General features: G+C 42.7%; 1 protein-coding gene across 4 annotated transcripts in view; it reads right to left on the bottom strand.

Moving 5' to 3' along the window:
- GSG1L (GSG1 like) overlaps positions 1-21,861 on the bottom strand; it is a 58,158-nt gene extending 36,297 nt beyond the window's left edge. Inside the window, exons 1-2 of one of the 4 annotated variants that reach the window (XM_071815056.1) lie at positions 20,995-21,861; positions 4,812-4,859 (exon numbers count right to left, since the gene is read on the bottom strand). In XM_071815056.1, the coding sequence (XP_071671157.1) occupies positions 4,812-4,859; positions 20,995-21,295 (349 nt within the window). In that variant the 5' untranslated portion in view covers positions 21,296-21,861. The remainder of the gene's footprint in view (positions 1-4,811; positions 4,860-20,994) is intronic. The other 3 variants (XM_071815054.1, XM_065851129.2, XM_071815055.1) reach the window with 3 other exon arrangements.
- Positions 21,862-22,071: the final 210 nt, after the last annotated feature.

Genomic DNA, 22,071 nt, shown 5'->3' on the forward strand with positions numbered 1-22,071 from the left:
GGTGAGACTTTATTTGTTTTTTTGCTGTTTGCCGTGTACTATTGTAGTTTTGCCAGCTACTTTTTGGGCAATGTAGAACTTTCATTGCTTCATCTCTACAGGATGCATCATCATGAGCTGCGCAGAGGACGTGCAGAAGGCATCTCCTACCTGAGTGAGTACGGTCTCTTATTTAAGAAGTCCCCTGTAACATTTTGGACTGTTAAATGCTCACCAGCAATGAGCATTTTCCTTCTGCAAGGTTTTGGCTTGCCTCAACCTCCATGGTCTCTAAAAAGTCTTGTTTATTCATTTGTCTTTCCCTAGAAATACATAGAAAGCAATGCAATACGAGCAGTTGCTGATCACCTGCTGCTTTGCCACGCATTGTGGAAATTATTCTGTAGATATCGTAGCTGAAGCAAGTGAGGTCCTACAAAGCATTAGAGTAACTTAGATAAGATTGTACCACATCTGTGAGGAGTTTGCCCTCTGAATCGTGCCCTATGTTGGTGTGGCCATCTCTAAACTTTGAGCCAACCTGACCTTTGAGCCTGTTCCTGAAGCAAGTTCCCACCAGGAATCCTCAGGCAGAGAACCTCCTTCTAGTATGTGCACCTTACAGGTGTTTGGAAAGTGCCTGAGTCACAGCCCCAGTGAACACCATCCCCAAAAACTCTTGGAGCACCACGCGTCCTGCAAGCCCTTGCTCTTCCTCAGCAAAGTTCTTCCAGTACAAATGCTGCTTCCAACTGATTACCACTGTATATATCCGGGCCTATCACACAAGAGGTTTGGCTGGTCATGGCTCCTAATCCTCTGGCTCTCTGTGTCACTGTGGGTGACAGCTGACATTTAGGCATTTATAGAAGGATGCAGGAGTCTGAATCCCCACACAGCTCTAGGCAGGGGTAGGAACAGACCTATATATGTATGTAGCCATGGTGTTATGCTGCTCAGTGAAGTCATTTATCAGATCGTTTGATGGCACATATTGCTACCTTTTGTTTTCCATTGTGGTGCCGTAGCTTCCAGACATAGTATCTGGTCTTGGTTTCTTCTGAGTGTATCCTCCTTGGCCTCTTGGAAATCCTCTTGGGCACAGATTTGAAGCAATGCGAAAGGGGAGCTAGAAGGTGTACCCAAAAGGTGTGATGAGAGGAGGAGAGTGGTGGAATGTGTCACAGTGAGAATGTTCTGGATGGGCACTGCATCAGGGAGCTTGACAGAAAGCTGATTTAGCTTTCAACAGTCCAAAGGGAGAGGCTGCAAGCTGCACTCAAAAATGGACCAAGTAGCTGAAAACTGAGTGTACTTTTCAATGTAATGCATAAGTGTCCCTCAGTAAAGAGGTCACCATTACTTCTTTGGACATCAAAATACTCAGCAGGAGCAAGACTTGAATTAAGTTTTGTGGACAATTCAGAAGTGAAAAATCTGGTCCAGCCTACTGTGGCAGTTTCCTTCCAACTCCTTTTGGAAATACTTGCTATCTCACTACTCACATCTGTAATGAAAATTAGAAAATAGCACACTTTGTGGGACGCAACAACATCTGCTCTGTGGAAGCCCGTTAAAAGTCCTGGCCAACATAACCAGCTATTGCCCTATCATCCTTTATCGATAGCAAATGGAAACTGTCATAAGAAATATTTGTGGACACAGTTTTGTTTTTTTTTTCTCTCGTTATTATCTACCATCACCAAGCTGATTTTGTTAAGCAGATTTGGCACTAACAACCAGCAATAGCTAATAAATTCAATGTTAGGCTTACAGGGTTTTGACAGATTGTTGGCAACTGCCTTAAATGCAGGGAAGAGCTCTCCTAGTGTGGGTTGGAAATGCTTATTTATACCATACTGTGGGTCTGTTTGCCCCAAATTTTGCTGCTTCTTTTTAGAAGATGTCATTGGTGCAATATATGCAAAGGGTATAATAAGTGATCAGAAATACAGTATCCAGCTACAGTAGAGATCAGCACAAATGGATTAAAGACAGGAAACTCAAGCATAATCTATTACAGTTTTACAGTAAGAATAAGAAACGTTTTCATTTATGAATGCAATATTTGTGGTAAGGATGTAGCTAGGCCTCATCATAGATGTTTTTATTTTACTGTGAATGTTTTGGTGATTAGCTTTTCTGTGCTAAGAAGGTTTTAAATATTATGCAGAGGTTTTATACTGGCTTGCTATTAATTGGTGAGAGACTCTAGAAGAGACTGGCTACACAGCTAGCCTAAGTTTGTTCTTCGGCTTCCTTTTAGCAGGACTTAAAAGTGAAAGATGATGTGCTCAGAACTGGGTACGGGCTTCAACAGCCTGTATTTAGTTCAGAAGTTGGTTAGATAGAGGACTTCTTTGGATCAGGGGAAACCAATTGAAACAGAAACTTTAGAAAGCCTGAGTGCTCAGTGACAGTAATGAAGCGTGTACACATGGAGATGTTTCAGATAATTGAAGCCTTGAAAGATAACATCTTAGTGGTAAGTGATATACAGATGTGTACAGAATGATATGTACAGAAACTGAATAAGCTGAAATCTCATTGTGCAGATAAGTTTAGTAAAAAAATTCCTAGTTATACAATGGACTGGTAAAACCATAATATATTTGTATACCTGAGCTTCACTTTTTATATTCAATGCATTTTACCATATCTCATTTACTTGGAAGAAGAATCAAGAATCTGTCCCAGCACTGGGTGTAACTGAGTAGTTGACAAACCTATGACCATCAAAGTCAATGCTGAGTGAGGGGATGAAGAAATTAAAGGAATATGAAGTTCTTTCTAACTGGAAAAGAAAAGAAGTCAAGAATTTGAATTCTGCAGCCAAAGTAAGCTGGGCACCGTTGACACATAATTTTCTCTTCACATGTGATGAAAGTACCTCTGGACAGTACAAGACTGACAGTGAAAAATTCAGCTTAACTATGTTGCAGTGTCCGGCTTGATCCATAGTAGTTTATGAGTCAGATGGTCAGCACTTTCCATCTCTGACCGAGTGTTCTCCTCTCTTTCTGTCAATATGCCTTACAAGTCCATGGAAAGACATCAGAGATATTAATGGGGCGGAGATCAAGCGCATCCACCACAATAGGTTTCTTTATACCACTGTGCCAAAAGGCTTTTCCTTCCTCAAAAAGGAAAAATAGAATAGTCTAGAAATACACACCGACATCGTGCAGCAACTCTAAAATTCAATTTAAAAAATTGCTGACAGCATTTCACACAACCAAAAGTAATACTTAAAGTAAAGCACTAAATGCTATTTTGGAAAGTGTGTGAGTGATGTAACCAAACATTATGCACCATAATGAACTTGCAGAGAAAATGGATAAAGCACAAAAACATCCTATTGCCTTTATAACAGACACATTGTGCTTCTTTCGATTTGGTCTCTGCAAGGTGTCGGGCAATACCCACTAGTCCTTGTTCTGGGAAAGGCAATGAACTACTATTCCCCAGGATGCCTTTTCAGTTCCTTTTACAACTTTATTAATGCCCATCATATCTCCTCTCATATGTCTCTCCTTCAGGCCGAAGCATCTTAGTCTCATCCCTGCACAGAACTTTGCAGAACTCCAATTATTCCTGCTGCTGTTCTGTGAGCTGGACTAAAAAGGACAAAATACCACACTTTATTTTATATAAAGGCAAAGCTTTGAGATATGTACAGTCCTGATGTGACAGGATACACTCTGCTCTGCTCTCAAATCTTTCCTAATGCTTTCTAACAGATTATTTTTGACCACTGCAGAGTACTGAGCTAGTGTTTTCCTAAGAATGGTTATGCCCCATGGTCCCATTTGTGTGTGTAAGATTTAACTCAGAGCCCATTAGCGGCAGTAACCCCAGGATTGCTCTTCCCTTATGTGCATAATTTATTTAGGTTTGCTTACAATGAATTTCACAGAGACTGTCTCTGTTTCTATTTCTCTTACTGCAATATCCCACTGCTTTATTAATGGTAATTGCCCTTCCCTTTCAATCTATCCAGCTGATCAGCAATTCAGACAAACTAAGAACAATTGTTCCTTACACCATTTACTGCCTCTCTGTCAGACTTGATGAAGGTACCAGGTGCTTGAAAGGTTTTGTGATTGTCTCAAGTGATCTAACAAAAAATACTGCTTTTTCTAACAAACATGAATTTTCATCATCCAAGCCCAACTGAGCCCCAAGGACACTGTGAGGCACATGCACCTCTTCAGCTATGGGCTGGGTGCTCTGTCTTGAGCAGGGAGAAGGATGAGCTCAGTTGCCCAGTTTGCTAATTGAACTCTACACAGTTTTTTTTCCTGATAAATATTTTGAAATATGGATTAAATTGCTGTTGGGAATTTACAACTCCAGTACCAGAGTAAAGACAAGCTTTGCAGCCTGCCTCTTTCTGTGCACTTGAATATATTATTTCTGTTCAGGGTAAATCAGACAAACAAGCATCTACATTATTCCTTCTCACAAAAAAACCATTTGGCACTGTGACTGACCATAAATGTCTTCATGGCCTGAGGAAACCATGTAGCATGTCCTTCCTCGCTAGAGGAAGAAGAGAAATGTTTGTATTGCAATATAAATCTTTATTTTATTGAAAAAAAAATCAACTGGATGAAGAAAAAATGCATCAGAGACATGACAGATCTGCATAAACTGAGTAAACAGCTATCTTAAACCCTTGGCATTTGTTCCACCTCGCTGTATGCAATCTGGATGACATATAGGTCCTTGTGTGCTCAGGTAGTAATGTCTCCCCTGGCATTTAAGTACAATAAGAAACAATTCTGATGCAATTTGTAAAATGGGAAGAAACCTTGACTCTGTTGTCTTACCTTTTTCAGAAGCAGGCGCAAGGTCAATAAAACTTCGACATTTTTCACCTTTAAAAGAAAAGGATTATTTTAGGAGACAGAAGTTGATTGGTTTTGCTCTACCTCCTCTTTCTGACTGGTGTTTCTGCCATCGCTCCCACCTGAGACTCTAAGGGACCAGAGGTTATCTCACTTTCACCTGTGCCTCCAGCCTGGACCAAAACTGCAACACTCACACAACTGGACTCTCCCTTAGGATTACAGCCCCTTGATGAGGAGTGTGAAATACAGTCAGTGAAGAAAATGGTTCTCCCTGATGTCTGGGTCCCTGTTGGGTCTGTGCTGCTCTTTCCCAAGGCCAGGAACAGTGTTGCAATCCAGATGGGGTAACGTTGGGAGGGCACAGGCCTCACCAACACTTTTGCCCACCTTCTCATCACCAGGACAGTGCCTGTGCCCCACCGGGGTCTGACCGAACCGCCCAGTGCTGGGAGACATTGCCATGGGGATGGATGTCTCAGTAGATGGATATGACACATGTGACTAGGACAGACAAAACCTGAAGCACAAAGTGAACTAAGCAATTGCATAGCATTTAAAAAAAAAGTTCAAAAAGCAGGCAAATGCCTCACTATGACCGTCACAGCCCTGTGCCGCTCTCTCTGCTTTGTGGCTGCTGTATCTATCCATTTATCACTCCGAATTAAATTTTCTCTGTCTAAGACTCCACCTCCATTTTTGAAGGCATTCTTGAGAAGCCTATTACTTCTGAGCAGGAAACATATCTTAATGGGGGATGTTTTGACCTTTCTTTTTATTTCTTCAGGCAATCAGAGATTATAAAATAATTCCTATGCTCTAGGTGCATCCACACACCAAGTGCATGTGTTTTCTTCAATATGTGGTGTTCCAAGGTGACCAACAGCCTGCCTCGAGGAGTCAGAGCACAGCATGCCTGCCAGAGTAATGGAGAAGAATCCATTTTTCCCTTTAAGACTTTAATTGATGCACAGACAGCTTCGGGAGTAGGTTTTTTGTTAGTTTTACTCAATTTTAATTGCACAGTCAAAAGATTGATTTAGGAAATGTGGGCCATTAAAAAAGAATAAACAGTAAAATACTGTAGTGATGGTGAAGTCAGTATGTAATTTTTTCTGAGTTGCAAGTAATTATATGTACAAACCAATACAAAATGTTAATCTTTCTGGTGCTTCTGTTGGTGGGATTAAACAAAAAGTAACCATTCCAATGATAGCTGTGCTGAAATAAAAATCTATTATTATAACACTATTATTACCGCATTTTATTTACTTTTCACAGTTTTAAGCCTATGCCAAATATGCTAAGAAGTGTTGTGTACATAGTCTGTAGTTTGTTTTCTATGTATAAGTTGCTGTAAAAGAAAAGATTCACTTGACATTGAAATGAAAGTTTCCGTTTCTCCATGGCAGGGGGAAGGACTTCTGCTCTGTGAACCCAGCATCTGCCAAGAGCACAGTCAAGAAAAGAAGCAAGACTTGACTTGTCAGACCAGCATCTCAGTTTACAAAGACGTGGGTAGGGCAGCCCAATCTTGAGCAGAAGGAATGTCAGATGAGTTAAGTTACTAAGTTTTGGGGCAGACAGGCTGAATAAAAGGTACCTGGTAGGCCACAGAAATCGCAGCATCTCAGAAACATCGTGTTGACAGGACCCAGCAGGGTCCTTTTCAGAGCAGGACAATCACTAATGCCTGATGAGGTCAGCTGTGACTTTGCCCAGTCAAATCTTGAAATATTTCAAGCATGGCAATACCCATTCTTTAGTGACTCCAAGGATGGATTTTCTCCCCTGCTCTCATCCCAGAGCTGCACTACCCTTCTAGAGAAGTGTTTCCTTATGCTCAGCTTGAACTTCTCTAGCTGCTCAGTCATCTTTGTAGTCAGCCTTCCACTATTTGTAGGGAATTGAACAAGCCCATGTCCCTCAACTTCTTTTCACATGTGGTGTACTTCAGGTCCCTGACCAAGAAATCAAAATAAATAGGTAGACTATAACAGGTGCTGTGCCATAAGTAGGAATCATTCTCATCCAGAGACTCTGAGTTTTAGGGGGTGAAGTGTGTCAGGAATGCATTGACCTAGAATCAAGGGAATATAGGGAGACTGACCCTTGGATTTGAACTTGATATAAGTAGATTAAGCAGGATTTTTCATTCTAGCCATATGGAACTGTGGTTTGGTTTTGGTTTTTGTGGGCTTTTTTTCACATGTAAGCTATTACTTTTACTGCAATTTTATCTTAACCTGACTTCAAGCTAACAGGCTAGCACTGAGTCATCTCTTGCCTGTGGTTGCAGTTAATCTGAAGCCATATTACCAGAAACCTTTAACAAATACCTGACTCTCTTGCTTGTTTTCCCAAGACAGTCACAGGGGAATGGCATTTGCTGCTACAGAAACTGCATATGCTTTTCTAAGAGCTGGAGATACACAGTGCTTTTCAGATACAAGGTAAGGTGCGAAGCGTTTCTCACATGCCTTGACTTCATTCAGTCTTCTTATCATCAAATCATAGAATGAGTTAGAAGGGACTCATAAGGATCATTGAGTCCAACTCCTGTCCCTACATATGAAAACCCCTAAATTCACACCATATGTCTGAGGACATTGTCTTGAGGACATCGCTTCTTGAATACTGAGATACTGAGGAAGCTGATGGTACAATAGTGCTGGGCTGCAGCTGCCTTGTCTACATGACAGATGTACAGAGGGTGATCACAGGCTACTTGGAGGAATGTGCATCCTCATCCTTCCTCAAATCAGCTTCCCCAGAAAACCATCTCTCCCAGGTGAGCAGCTGTGGCTGAGGCCTCCAGCTTAAATAACATGGACAGAAAATGCTGGACTGTGCAGAAAAAGCCCTTTTGGAGCCATAGCACAAGATATGATCATAGGCTGGAGAAAGAGAAAAGCCTGGAGGAGGGTCACTTCACATTCAATGACTGATACCTGGATTATGCCTGACTCATAGCTAAAGGTTGTGGTAGGAACTGCATAAGCAGTTTCTGATGAAGAACATTTCCCTTCGCTGTTCCTGTTGATCGAGCACTGGAAACCCCTCCTCCATTTTCAATGGTAACCACTGGTGGTATTTATAGACCACATTCATACTTCAACATGCAGACATGCATCTCACTGAGAACTGAAGATGTCAGCAGTGCTTTCACTGTTCCTCTTAGGATTTATTCTAAGTTATTTTTGAGTATCTTGTATAACTGATCTCTTAAGCCCTCTTAAGTTTAATTTTAGACTTGGCAGAGTTTATCCTGCTGTGCTGCCCTTTTCCAGATGCATCTTCTCCTCATAACTAGGCTCCTGGAGACTCTTCAGAGAATACAAAAAAGCCTGTTTAGAGATGCAACAAGAACAGCGTCTAGGATTCATCCCACTAATACTCCTGCCTTCACCTAGTTGCGGCAGTGATTCTGACAGAGGAGAAAGCCAAGGAGTGGTCTCTCCTACATATAACTCACATAGAAAGGTGTGACCAGACTTGAATGTTCTCTGCTTCCAGGCAGGCGCGGTGGCCATGTACAGTGTATGTGAAGCTCTCTGGAGCACAGCAGTGTCAGGAGCTGCTGGAGGCTGAGGACAGAGGACTGATCGACCACCTAAACATCTATAAGAGCAAAGCTCTTGATATTGGCTTCTTCCGTAGCTTCCCAAGGGTGAGGTAGGAACAATCTATGCAAACCCTTGTAAATGCATTCCCACATAAACAGGCTGGCTCTGCATGGGCTTGGTTGTGTCTCTACTGGGCTTTCTGAGAAGGGGGCATTGGTCATATGGTCCCATAGGTCTGGATGCCAGCGACTGGAAAGCCCAAAATATGTGTGGTTTTCTTCAATTATACTAATTAATTATTCTAATTCTGCATATGTGTGTGTATGTGTGTATTTGTGATTTGCTAGGGAACTTCAAACTGAACCAGCCAGAGAGTGGGAGGAGACACATCTGGAAAGACCCAAGGTCTGAGCTGGTGGCAAGGTAAGGGTCTTGAGGTCTTGGTATGGATAATAGACTTAGAGCCCGTTATAATATCTGAGAAACCATTAGTGTGATGTGCTCCCACAGCACTGCAGGTCAAATGTTTTCTAGCTCGTCGGTAGTTTCTACTGGAGAAAGCTCAACTTCGGGCTTCTGTGTGTTCTTAGGAAACAGTGTATGGGAAGATGTGGGTTTTATCAGTGCATCAGTCCCAGGGAATGAGAGGTAAAGTTGTGGCAGCATAAGGAGGTGATCTCTCTGTCTTGCTTCCAGCATGAGGCCTAATGCTCTTTCTTCTCCTTTTGCTGCTCACAATGTGGTGGAAAGTCCTGAGCTTCCAGCCCTTCCAAGTCTGTGGCACATAATTGTCATGAAAATTTCCTCATGTCTAAAAAATCAAATCATTTCAGCAAAAAGCAGAAGGCTCTGTGAAAAACAGGCACTATTCCAGCAGAGTTGCATTCTGGAGAAAATAAATGAGCTGGTGAAGAATAAGACGGCTGTGGGGATGGGAAGGAGGCACCACAGTACACTGCTGACAAGCAGTGGCACACAGTGGAGGGGAAATGGTGGCAGACCAGAGTACAGAGTGTACCTCAGTAAACTGGTGGTTTAGACTGGAAATTGGGAAGAGGGCAGAGAACATAGCAAAACCTATAGGCTTTAAGACAATATTCTAAGTATTCATATTCTTATGGAGCAGATAATCTTGAGTGCTGTCACACAGCACGTATAGGACAACCAGATGATCAGGCCCAACCAGTATGGGTTCATTAAAGGCAAGTCCTGCTTGACCAACCTGATCTCTTTCTGTGACAAGGTGACCTGCCTAGTGGATGAGGGAAAGGCTGTGGATGTTGTGTGCCTGGACTTCAGTAAAGCCTTTGACACCACTTCCCACAGCATTCTCCTGGAGAAATTGGCAGCTCATGGCTTGGATGGGCATAAAAAACCAATCTTCCCAGAAAGGGCTGTCGGGCATTGGAACAGGCTGCCCAGGGAAGTGGTGGAGTCACCATCCCTGGAGGGGTTTAAAAGACATGTAGATGTGGCACTTAAGGACATGATCTAGTGATACTTGGCAGTGTTAGGTTAACAGTTGGGCTTGGTGACCTAAAAGGTCTTTTCCAACCTAAATGATTCTGTGGTTCTATTCTAAATTTATAGCGTGGCTGTTGCAATAGAAGGACCAGAATCTGATGTCCTGGATCATACTTGCTGGTCCTATGTTGCTGAGTTCTTCCCTCTCTGAGCGAGTGATAAATGCCTCATTAATAAGCAGGGCAGCAAAATAAGAACAACTCCTAGTTTGTATGTCTTCCAACCACACAGTTTCAAAATATTCTCGTTAATTTGACTTAAAAGAAATCTGTAATTCTGACTGAAAGAAGGATCTCTGTTACAACTCTGCTTTTCATCTTGCAAAAGAAAGAAAAAGCTGTCTGTCTTCACTTATTCTGCATAAATTTTTATGAGTTCAAAAGTACAGTTCTGATGGAAATTTAAATGATTAAATTTCATTTAAACAGCATTCCCTTTTAGTAACACTCTGGCTCCCAGCCTGTGAAAGACAAGGTCCCCTTTTTTCCAAATAGGCCCTAACAAATCTTTATCTCTCCAATTATATCTGGAGTCATGTGATTCTGATGAGATCTCACATCATCTACTGAGAGTAAAATCATTGTATTTGTCTAAAAAAAGATATAACCCTCAAGGGACCCAAGCCTAAATGAGGCTGAGGACTGCAACACTTCAGTGAAAACAAGTACTACAATAGTGAAAATACAGGTTAATAAGCTCACTCAAACTGAGTTATATCAAGTTAATTAACACGTGAAATATTCCACTTTTGATTAAACCGATCACAGGCAGAGTATTTAATTGATTTTTTCTAATGAAAAATCAAGTGTTAATCTGCAAAATTAACATTTTCCAGTTCACCCTGTTGATTTTGCTGAACCGATATTTTTTTTCTGGAAAACAAACAAGTTCACGCAGCATTACACTAAAATATGTCTTGAACTACGAAAACAGTTGCTTTCTTTCACTCTGAAAGCTGCCGCCCATTATCTTTTCTCTTACTTCCAAGTAACATGAGCATTTGCTCAATTTCTCAACCTCTGCTGAGATAACTCACAATCTTTTTCCCTTTGGGGTTTTTTTAATCTGAAAGCTATACTACTGTTCTCTTTCAGCAAGCTGGAACTCTTCAAACTTTGTACCTTTTAAAGGGGAAAATCTTGAAGCTTTCTGCTTTTTCATTTCAGGCATGCATTTTTCCTTAGGTCATATAATCAGAAAGCAATTTTAATAAATGTATCCGAGAGATGTCATCCACATTCTGGAGCTCTCCCGTTGGTTTGTGGGAGCAGCAGGGAGCCGTGCAGGGGCAGAGGGTGCGGGCAGAGCAGGGAACACCCCAGCACGTTTGTGCTCGTGGGGACTGTGTGTCATGGCAACTGCATTTTCTGCACTGAAACTCTCCCTGATGAGGAAAATCTTGCACAGTATCAGAAAGCAAACATCTCCACAGGCTGCTCTCAAATCTCGTCTAATTGAAACACATCCAAGTCACAAGACTCATCTGATTATCTTGGTAAGACCTGACGGATGTGTACACACATCTGTCTTTTGGAGAGCTGGAAAATAGCTCAGATTTTTAAATGATTGTGAAAATCAAGGAAACAATGGTGCTGAGAAAGGCTTTCAGTGATTCTGTTTTCAATTTAGACCTGACTTTGTAATCTTGAAAACATTAAATGAGGCAAAGAGTTATGAGTTGTTTGAAGCATTTCAAGCCATGGAATGGGAAGAGGAATGTTTTCACCTGTTCATCGCACAAGTGACCACCTGCCACACTGTGCTTACCCTGTGCTAGTGTACATATACCCAAATAAAGTAGTTATCAGGGGTCTAGTATCTGTGGGACTGTACGGTCTCCCCAGGAAACTGTGCAAGACTAGAAATTATGGTCTTCACAGAAGATGTAGCTGATTCATATACCTCATTGTATACAGTCTGACATGCCTTCTGCAATCCCCCATGTGACCACATTAGCAGTTCCATTCAGGCTGGTGAGTTACAAAAATCAAAGGAGTAAGTAACTAATAAGAGCCTAAAGCCTTAGTTGTAGAAGAAATGTGGTTTGATAGCTCCCATTCTTTCCAATTATTAGCTGTGGATCAATGTGGATTATCTTTTAACCATGCCAGTGCTTCTCTCCAGAGAGTGCCCAACCGGGTTACTTGCACTGGATGCATGCCCTGGCTCTGGAGTTGTGTAAGCAGACCAGACAGCGATGAAAGTCACTGACAGCAAAGAAGGAAAGTTGTTTTCACAGATGGGACTGCTCCAGAATATGAAAACATCAAAAGCTGACATGTGGCAAAATGGAGGGAAAGACAGATTCAGGACAGACCATCACTCTGATGAATGCCACAACTCTGTAAACATGAGTCCTGAGGTTGCAGCTTGAAACACGTGCGAGGGACTGCAGGTAAGAGGCAAAGGGATTTCCGGAGGGGACTTTGCATGTCAGAGCCTGTACCACACCAACCTGTACTTCTTCTCCACAGTTAGCAACACAGCAGTATTTCTTCTCTGGCTTGTCTGTCTGTTCGCTTTGTTCCTCTTAGCCATTGCATCCTAGGCTACCTACTTTAAAGTCAACTCCAGATCTTCCTCCCACCTTCTGTATTCAAAGATGCTCTGTTGTCTTTTGGGTTGAGGTGCCCTGTTTTTCTAGGCTGGCACAACTGACTTCAGTTTGGAAACTGAGACAACCTTCAGCTTTCAGCCACAGACTTTGAAGGAAGTTAACAGGACGGGCAGTAAGACATTCACACACAGTACGCTGCAAATGAATATCCTGCTTTTGAAATCAAGTGAAGAAGTTGTGCTTGCATTTCTTCTTGAGAATCTTATTTCCAAGCTTGTACCTGATAACTTTGCAACAAAGGCCAGGTGATGCAAAGTGAAATCAGGCTGAAAACAGTATGATGTGTTTTTTGGAGAGACTGAAAGACACGGTAGAGTGGCTTTGCTTCCCAAGCAATTTCCCAGATTGTAAGCATGGTTTGTGTTCTTTTCCCTGCGCAAATCCAGCCAAATGCAGGGTGGAACACCTTAAAGTGAATTTTGCTTGCCTGTGACTATTCTGCAAGTTGTGTCATTCTATAGAAATAGCATCTGTTGCTCATTATTTACTGCTTTCTGTAGTCCTTTTATCATTTGTAAGCTAGATCAGCAAAGGTTTATATTACCATTTTGTTTACCAACAAGAACACTCAGTAACATTACACCAATTCATGATTGACAGGGGGTCCTGCTAGAAGCAGCCCTGTTCCCTGGTAAATCCCCATTTTGCGATCTGTCAGCAGGTCAGTTCTGTTAATTCCATATAAGGAAAATTTTAAAATCAGGATTGAGTGTGGTGTAATTTAAAAACCATGGGGATATGATGATGATTGATATTCCATCCTGTATTTATTTCTGTAGCCCTGAATGCATCTGTTCATATTTTGCACTAACTGGCAGCAGGGTAAGTACCTCAGTTCTCTTTGAAATATGGGACCTATGCATTAGTCTTCCAGCACTCTGACGCTTATTCCATTTACAAGGACCTATCAGATACCTCCTTCAAGTCTACTGTGTTAAATGGTTGAGGCTAGACACATCCAAAGAGAAAACAAAACAGTTTTTCTCATGAGATAGGGAGTAACTTATCAAATAAGGAGCAGTCCACTTGCTAGTCCCTTACTTTACTCTGTTATGAGTCTCAGCCTGCAGGAATTGCATTTCCACATTTCGTATATGATAGATGTTCACACAGCTAGTTTTTCTAGTAGGTTCAAAAGGATCTAAAACCCAAAATTTTCAGTGCACTGCAGACACAAAATATCCCCACCACCCTATAAAAAACTGAAAGTCTGTAATAAAAGAATCACCACCACAGAAACCACAGCTATAATGTACCACAGGAAGAGAACAAAAGTCATTGTGAGGAACACAAACAGATCTGAAGACTGTTATCATATAACTTTAATTCCTATGACCAGGTCTATCTTATCCTATAGGCAAAACCCCAAAGATTTGTTAGGAGGAGTTCACAAATGCTTTTCTGAAATGGACCCTTCCCTATGTTGTAAAGGAAGGCAAAAAATTGTTACTATCCCTGTTATCTAGCCTGAGGGAAATTTCTCTTCTGATCCCAAATTAGATCATCAGTTTAATGTTCAGTGCATGAGCAGACATACCAATTAGATACTGAGAAGCTGTAATAATGTCAACGGCAGCAAAGCAACCTCCTCACATGCTGTCTTCACCTGTAGCCAATTTCTGATGTTTTAGGGAAGGCATAAAACCCTCCAGAAAACGTGATATGCATCAAGTCAGCATATGTTTTTTTCTTGGCTCCCACTGGTCGCCAGTGACAACTCTGAAGCATGGATGTCATATAAAAGGACATAGACTTGCTGTGAGCAAGGCAGCCATCCCATGATGGCTCCTTTCAGACCTGCTTAAGGTACCAACAAATCAGCTGTGCAGGACTCACTCCAAGCTTCCTCAGGCCTGAAACATTCCTCTTCCCTTGTACAATTCTTTTGGTGAAATTTAGAAGCAACCATTTCAGCCCATGGATTTCCTTTGCTCACACTGCCCTCTGTGGAGGTGAGGTCCAGCGATACATTTTTCTGGGAACCCCTCCTTGGATTTTCACTTTTTTTCTCAATGAGAAATTACTGAAGTCCTATTCTTTTCTTGATATTTCTGCATATATATATAAGGTACCATCACATCCCCTCCAAACCTTTAATTACTATGCTAAAGAGGACCTGTTTTCCTTTCCTTTTCTTGAAAGAGCTTCTCTTTTCCTTAAGTACTCTAGAAATTCTACTCTGCATCTATTTTGCCTCCGCTTTTTTTTTACCATAACTGTGTATGATGGCATTAACAAAAAGCACTGGTGTTACCTGTGCCTTTCACAGTGGTGCTGATTCTTCCATAGAATAACAGCACTTTGCAGCTCACAGTCACCCCACAGTCAAACACAGTCCCACAACTTGTTTCTTATCTTTTACTCACAATTGATAACTACCTGTGACCTCACAAAACCTTATGCCTTAGTGTTTGATGCTTTAAATTTTTTGTTTGTTTTAATTATTTTAATGCTTTTCTTACAACTCTTTCAGACCAGCTCACATTTTAAGTTCTGCTGAAAAATTTCTCCTCTGCAATTCCAATATTCCCAGACTTTGTGTCACAGTATAGGTAAGGAGTGCATTTAAAGTAGGATTATTCTCTTCAAATTAAGACTTCTGTGTTAGAAATGGCAACTTCATAGACAGATCCCTTTTTGGCCAATGAGAAGAACACATTATCCTGGGACTCAATTCATCCCATATGAGGAGGAATTTAATCTTCCCAAAAAGTACTCGCTACTCTCTTCTGACTGCAACAGTAATGTTCATCAGTTTAGGCACAGATAACTGTATTTGCTGATGTCCACAAGTTTGCTGCAGGATTCACCTTGCCTTTTTTTTTTTTTAATGAACTAGGTGACATGAATTGTATGCCTAGTTCTTTTCCTAAATTGCTAATCTCAGCACTAACAGAATCAGTCCCAAAACTGAATTTGACAACAACTAGAAATATCGAATCTTCATTGCGGTAATTTACCTTTTTATATTACTTGCCACATCTTCTTTGTAAGACTGTTCTTTAATCAGTTTACAATCTTTCTATTCATCCCTATAATAATAAATAATATAAAGTAGAATCTGCACCACAGATTCCAGCAAAAGGTCCACTCACTTCACTATCATTGTCCAATGACAGATATTTAGGGAAGACAATAGGGGTGGATGTAGGGTGATTGTGCCCATGTACCCCCTTGTGATACCAGCAATGTGTCAGTAGTTCGGGGACTTCTTGCTGCTCTCAAATCATCATGTCAGTAACACAAGTGGATGTTTCCACCCTGGATCCAGGCAATCCCCAGTTTTGACCTTTGAAACATTGCCTAACAGGGAACTCTGTAAGAAGGAGTATTCCTTTTTGTTTGTTATGCCTTTTTGTTCTTAAATTATGGAGGCAGTCAATGATATTTCTTGTCTGAGCTCTGTCATTCCCTGTTGATCCCCAACACCAATAGCAGAGTTCTCTGTACAGTGTGTCTTCATTCCAGTCTGCAGAGGCTCGAGATGTTCAGCCTACATCCATTCCCCAGCCTACATCCATCACTGTGTTGGTACCATTCTCTCCACTCTCTCGTTCTGTAAAGAATTTTCACTGGGATATTCCATCAAATGCTTTCTTGTAAATCCGTAGACTGGGTCTAATGCCTTATCCTAGTTTAAGAAGTGATTAATCTTGTTAAAAGATTTACCTTTAACAAAACCCTAGTTTTGATAAAACCCGTTTGTTGCCATGTACTGAGTGCTTTCCCTGAAAACTGTCCTAAGATTGCTGGGTCAAGTGGTCTGTATCATTTTTTCCAGTCTACTTTGAATACAGCAACGTGCAGATTCTTGCTACTAAACCTGCATTTTCATGTGCCAATTATTTCAGCATCTTCAGATGGAAATTATCCAGGCCCCCTGGGTTCAGTTCCTCTATTGCTGGAAATTTTATCTTTAATATAGAGCTCTACCTCCTCAATTTCTTTTACCACTCTTTCCTTCCTAAACAATTTATAGCTACCAATTTTTATATTCCAGTCATGCGAATAAACCCACCAGGTTTCAGTCATGCCAATTATATTATATTTCTCATATTCCAGCAAGAATTCCCAATTCCTCTTGCTTTTAATTATATACTCACAAGGTGTTTCTCCCCAGTCCCTCTCTCTGGACAGCTGCCTACGGTGAATCACATATGCTTATTATCACACGGTCGTAGGGGAAAAGGGTGATGTGGTACTGCTCTGGATCTGTGAAAGTGTACGGCAAGTTCATGTCTTTATGTGATACAGATTTACTCATTTCTGCAGGACACACCTCCCTCAATCTCTGGCTCCTTCTCAAATGTGCATTTAGTGTCCATATTCACAGCCTATTTTGATGCATCCTTACATATCATCTGAGTTCCACTCTACCATTTACTCCTCCAAGAGTGCTAAGGACTATGTGCTACAGAGCATACAAAATGCTACAAACCTCGTGCCCTCAAAATACAATCACAAGAATACAAAACAAGCCTGTGCATACCCCTTCCTGATCTCCCTGATTTCTATGGAGCATGGTGAGCAACATTGAAAAGCTCATTGTTTATTTAATGGGACAGTACTCTTAAAAGGCATCCAGGCACCTGCTTTTCCCTCTGAAAGTGGATGTTATTACTGATATTTTATTTTCATGAGCAACTAAACCAAGAGCTGAGTTCATGTTTTTGTTTTTTTTCCTATTAAAATCAAAGCAAACACGCTATTGAGCAAAATCAGTGAAAATGTTATTGCTTCCCAGCTTTCAAACTCCTCTACCTGTTTGGATAAGGTATGCCACCTTACCTACTTCATGTGCTAATTTTTTCACGGCACGTGTGTCCTTGAGTTGCAGAATTTACCAGCTAGTTTAGCACTGCCGCTATCAGCCCATCACTTCTCTGGTGTCTTGTGAGGTGTCCAGTACTGACACAAGCACAGACCTCGCCTGCAGGTGTGAAATAAGATATGCACTCACATCATATTCAAAAAGAAATGACATGATAGAGAGCTCGGCTTTGAGATGCCTGGGCATAGCCAAGGAATTCACGGCCCAGGGGGAAGCACTGAGTGCCCTGTACAGCATGTGAGTGCAGAATAGGGCTCAGAGCCAGAGCCCACAGGGTGTGCTTTGGCTTCCTCCTCTTCTAGAGATCAGGTGCATTGCTCTTACAGAAGGTACCTCCACCTGTGTGGGATCCAAAGCATTGAACTCACTCTATAAGGGACAGCTCTTTTAGTAGACTGGGATTCAGCATACTTTTGAGCCAGAAATTGTACTAAATAATTACAGGACTCACCCACCAATGAAATATATATTCTCATGTCCTTCTATTCCCAGAGGCGATTCACAATTGTACTTCTCAGGTGATAAATGCTTTTCAGATTCTTTAGCTCTCCTAGACATGCTGGATAAAAATAAACTCTAGATTCACAAATTATTCCAGAAATAATCAGAGCATTCAATCTCTGTTATAGATGTCAGTGAAAACTAGAAACCTGCAACAAGATGAAGGGTGCTTCCCTCATGTCTGCACAGAGACCGTATGGTGTGCTTTTTGCACCTCTGCCTCTGGAATCTAAGTGGACATTTCAGATAAGCTGTGGGAATACGCTCAAAAATTGTTTTTGATTGCAGCTTAAGTGTCATTTTAAGGTGTGACTGAGTCCCAGCCCCTCCAGCCAACTGCAAGCCCTGCAATCCCGTCCTTCCTTGCAGTATCAGGCTCCTGGGAACTCACCCTGTTGTGTCTCCACTAGAGATCTGCTGTGTTTCAGCTGCATCAGTGCAGAGAGCAGAAAGTTTTGACAGTGCCATGACTGTAGGGAGAGATACACCAAAGCTTGGTGGCAAGATGAAGATCATGGCTCACCGCCGTGAACGTCAGCAGTCTCTGGAGAGTTTTGACAGCATCACAACCACAGAGAGTGTTACTGACATTCATGTGTTCCTGGCAGCGTTCATGTCGCTGAGCTTCAGACACCAGCAGGGAGGAGTGAGGGATGGGTCAGGAGCTGCAGGAACGGTACTGACCACAGGCTCTGGCCAAATGTTCTGCTGACAGAGGTGTGAGGCCATGGAGTGGCTACCAAAAGGGCTTTTCCTGCAGGAAGGCTGTGGCTGCAGCCATTTCAGGATGCTATTGGTAAAGCTTTAAGAAAAGTGTTGTTGAAAGTATGGTGTGCGTTCAAGCTAGGAGTTTTGACTAATTTAATATAGTGCTGTCTGTGTGCTTACTGGTGTTTTCTGGATGTTCTTACATCCTAGGGTGCTTATTAACAACATGGTGACTGTATGACTTGTGATACCCGCAGGGCTGTAGTCAGTAAGTGTGCTGTGGACAGTGTGATGAGCCTATGGGATGGATTACTCACAGATATATTGAGTGTTGTGGGTGTATGTACAAGCACGATCACAGCGCTGTTGGATCGGGGCTGGCTGGTGCCTCACTGCCCTGGAGCTCAGATAAAATTATCACCATTTAGGCTGCAAAAGGCCATGGCAATGTACAGACAGTCTGGTGTTACAAACCCATAAGCCTAAATGAAGACCTTTCGTAGTTATTTTATGTTGACACTCTCAGGGACAAATTTAGTTCCACGTCCATTACGCAGTTCCTGAAGCAGAAAACTATGGTAAATCCTGAACAAGACAGGTGTCTGTCTAAGCCAATATATCCCTGTACCTGCCTGCATTCTTTCTAAAGGTTGGTCACTCCTGGTCTAACTGAAGAGTACTTTTCATCAAGTTAGAGTTTTAAATAAGAGGAAACATGCATGTGGCTGGTGAGGTGGTGTTGGGAGGGAGAAACAACACTCTCGCTCCTGCTTTCACCATAACTTTCTAAAGCTGAGTTCCAGCTATCTCCTGAAATCACCCACTACAGCACAGCTGTGTTTACCCAGTACAGAATAGATCACTTTCTCTTCTCCCACAGATAACTCAGTTTTCTGAGTGGGCTAGAGTCACACAGTTACAAGTTACCTCACACATAAATTTTGCCTTGGAAAGCTTTCAATATCTGCCAGAAATCTGAGCATGCTTGATAGTCTCAATCCCTGCTAAGATGCTAAGAAAGTCAGAGAGTCTTAAGCTGCTCACTCAGGCTGCTGTGGCCTAAGTTTATTTCCAAAACAGTAAGACAAATCATCTTTTTTTCTGTACTTTTTCTAATGTCAGAGGGTTACTTTGGTGCACCCATTTCAGCGTGGAGCTGTTTATTGACAGTCCCAAGCCTGGAGTTCATGAGCTTTCATTTTCATACATTAAACTGAGTTTTAATTACCAACTGATTCTTGAAGCACTATCCTCAAAAATACCAGTGAATGTACACATCACTTTGGGATGAAACGGACTGTGAGCTGCTCTCCAAGGTTGCCCTGCTTTATAGTGAATCCTTACAGAGCAGTTTTGCCAAGATCTCATAAACTTCCCAATATGAGGGAGGTTGTGTCTGCCGTGATACAAGACAGGATGATCCTCTCTCCCCACAGTAGTGAAGGGCCATCTCCCCAGTCTACTACTTTGGCAATGGCAGCATAGAATGGAAACAGCCCAGCAAGGAGGAACCAGTATCCATGAGCCATCATCACCTCATACTGTGCCACATTTGTAAACTTTATTTTCCAGCCACATCATCTAGGAAAAAAACCTCTATCTAAAGCAGAGTTTGGATATTAGCTCTACCAGACAGCTCTGGGAGCAGAAACTGTCAATTTGCATCTGTTGAGACTTAAATCAGTCCCATGGCTGCTCCCTTCCATCCACCCTCTGGTGTTTTATTTGCTGGTAAGTGCCAGGGTACAGCAGGGGAAATGAATGCACCGATAAGCTGGAGCGATGTCTTCTCGAGTGGTTCTCAGCAAGTCGATGGCTGAGCAGGGAACAGAAATGAGCTCTCTTGTGCCCAGTTGTGCCCTTTAACTGTCTTTTCTCTGCTTTACTTCAATAAACATACAAGCCAGCCACCAGGAAGGGTTTGTGGGTGGTCACTTACTCGAGAGATGCCAGAAAAGAGGAAGTCTGGGCTATAGCCTGATAAAAACTGCGACCTTTGTGCCCCCCCTGTCATTCAGACCACTGCCCTAGGGGTTATTCTGGGGGCAGTTACAAGGAGATGTCAGAACCTCCTTAGCAACTACCAGCCGCTGTTTGTCGTGCGCTCCATGGAGCAGGTCCCTGAAGGGAAGCAGTGCCCAGCCTCTGGCTGCAGTGCCCAGGAGGGTGGCACATTCTGCTCATCAGAGGCTCAGCTGGCTGTAGAGCAGAGATCCTGCATCAGCCAGCAGGTAAACAAGCAAATCCTTGCTCTCGCTGGAAACAGGTTGCTTTTCAACAAAGAACTGTTAAAATCCTGCCTCTCTCTGCAGGGTGAATCTGCTTTAAGATACAGCACAGAACAGCTTGCCTGTGTGTTTATCACACTGAGCCAAACACAAAGCAAGAGAAGCTGGAAGGAAGTTGTTTTATACTTACCAGCAGCATTGATATTTTCCTCACAGGAGTACCAGATCCCAGTGTGGAAATACCTGAAAAGGAAGCGGTCATCTCCCGTCTCCCAGCTGTAATGAACCACATTCTGGTTTGTCTCATTTGCAGTCTCATTCCCACTGTAGTTGAGGCAGTTTGTCTTTTTCTCTTTCCCACAGCTGGGCTTGGGGACCCTCTGTGTGCCCTCACACCAATGGGTCGTGATAAAAGCTGTTGTAGAGAAGAGGAGAGCCATCAGATTCAGACTCACTGCTAGCAGGGCTCTGCATCTTCGATTTGTCTTCATGGTAAATCCGCCCTCCCTCCCCCTCCTGCTGAGAGAAGAAGTCAAAGGGGTTTGTTTTATTTGGGATGGGAGGGGGTTCAAAGCCTCTCACGATTCAGAATCCAGTTTTCCAGGCACCAAAACTCTCAGCCTCTTCCAATCTGTTGTTGTAGCGGTGAAGGAAACGCTGCAGCCAGATTCCCATTCTTCTCTTCACTTGAAATCCTGCCTTTGTACGTTAAAGGAGCAGCTGCAGGCGCGGGAGCGTGGCCGTCCTCTCGTAGTCGGTGTGCTCCGGCGCGCTGACGGGATCAGAGAGGGTCTGTCTCACAGAGAGCACCAGGAGCAAGTGAACATCTGCTCGGGTACCACACATGATCCCGAGGGGCTCCGCAGCCTCCTCCGCTGGGAGACACCTGCAGGCAGCGGGACTCTGTCCTCGGCTCCCGTAGGATGAGGCAGGAGGAACTCGGCGGGAGGCAGGGACAGCTGCTGCCTGCTGCCACCGTCCTCGGCGGACCGCGGGGACCACTGCAGCGCTCACGGCTGCGTTGGACTGGGGGGAGGCGTCACATCTTAGTCCCAAAAAGAATTGAGATTTGGAGCTGCGAAATACATTGTTCATGTACCAGAGTGTAAAGATTTGTCTGGGAGGAGGAGGAGGGATGGAGTAGTTCTTCAGCTTTCCTGCTCTGAGCTAGTGAGTAGTAAATCAGGGGTTTGATTCTGCTATCAGCAGACCGGTGTCAATCTCTGTCTTCAGGGGCTCGCTCTAGCAGTCAGCAAAGCCCCAGAGG

This window comes from Patagioenas fasciata, chromosome 15 (genome assembly GCF_037038585.1).
Source record: "Patagioenas fasciata isolate bPatFas1 chromosome 15, bPatFas1.hap1, whole genome shotgun sequence".
Lineage (NCBI taxonomy): Eukaryota > Metazoa > Chordata > Aves > Columbiformes > Columbidae > Patagioenas > Patagioenas fasciata.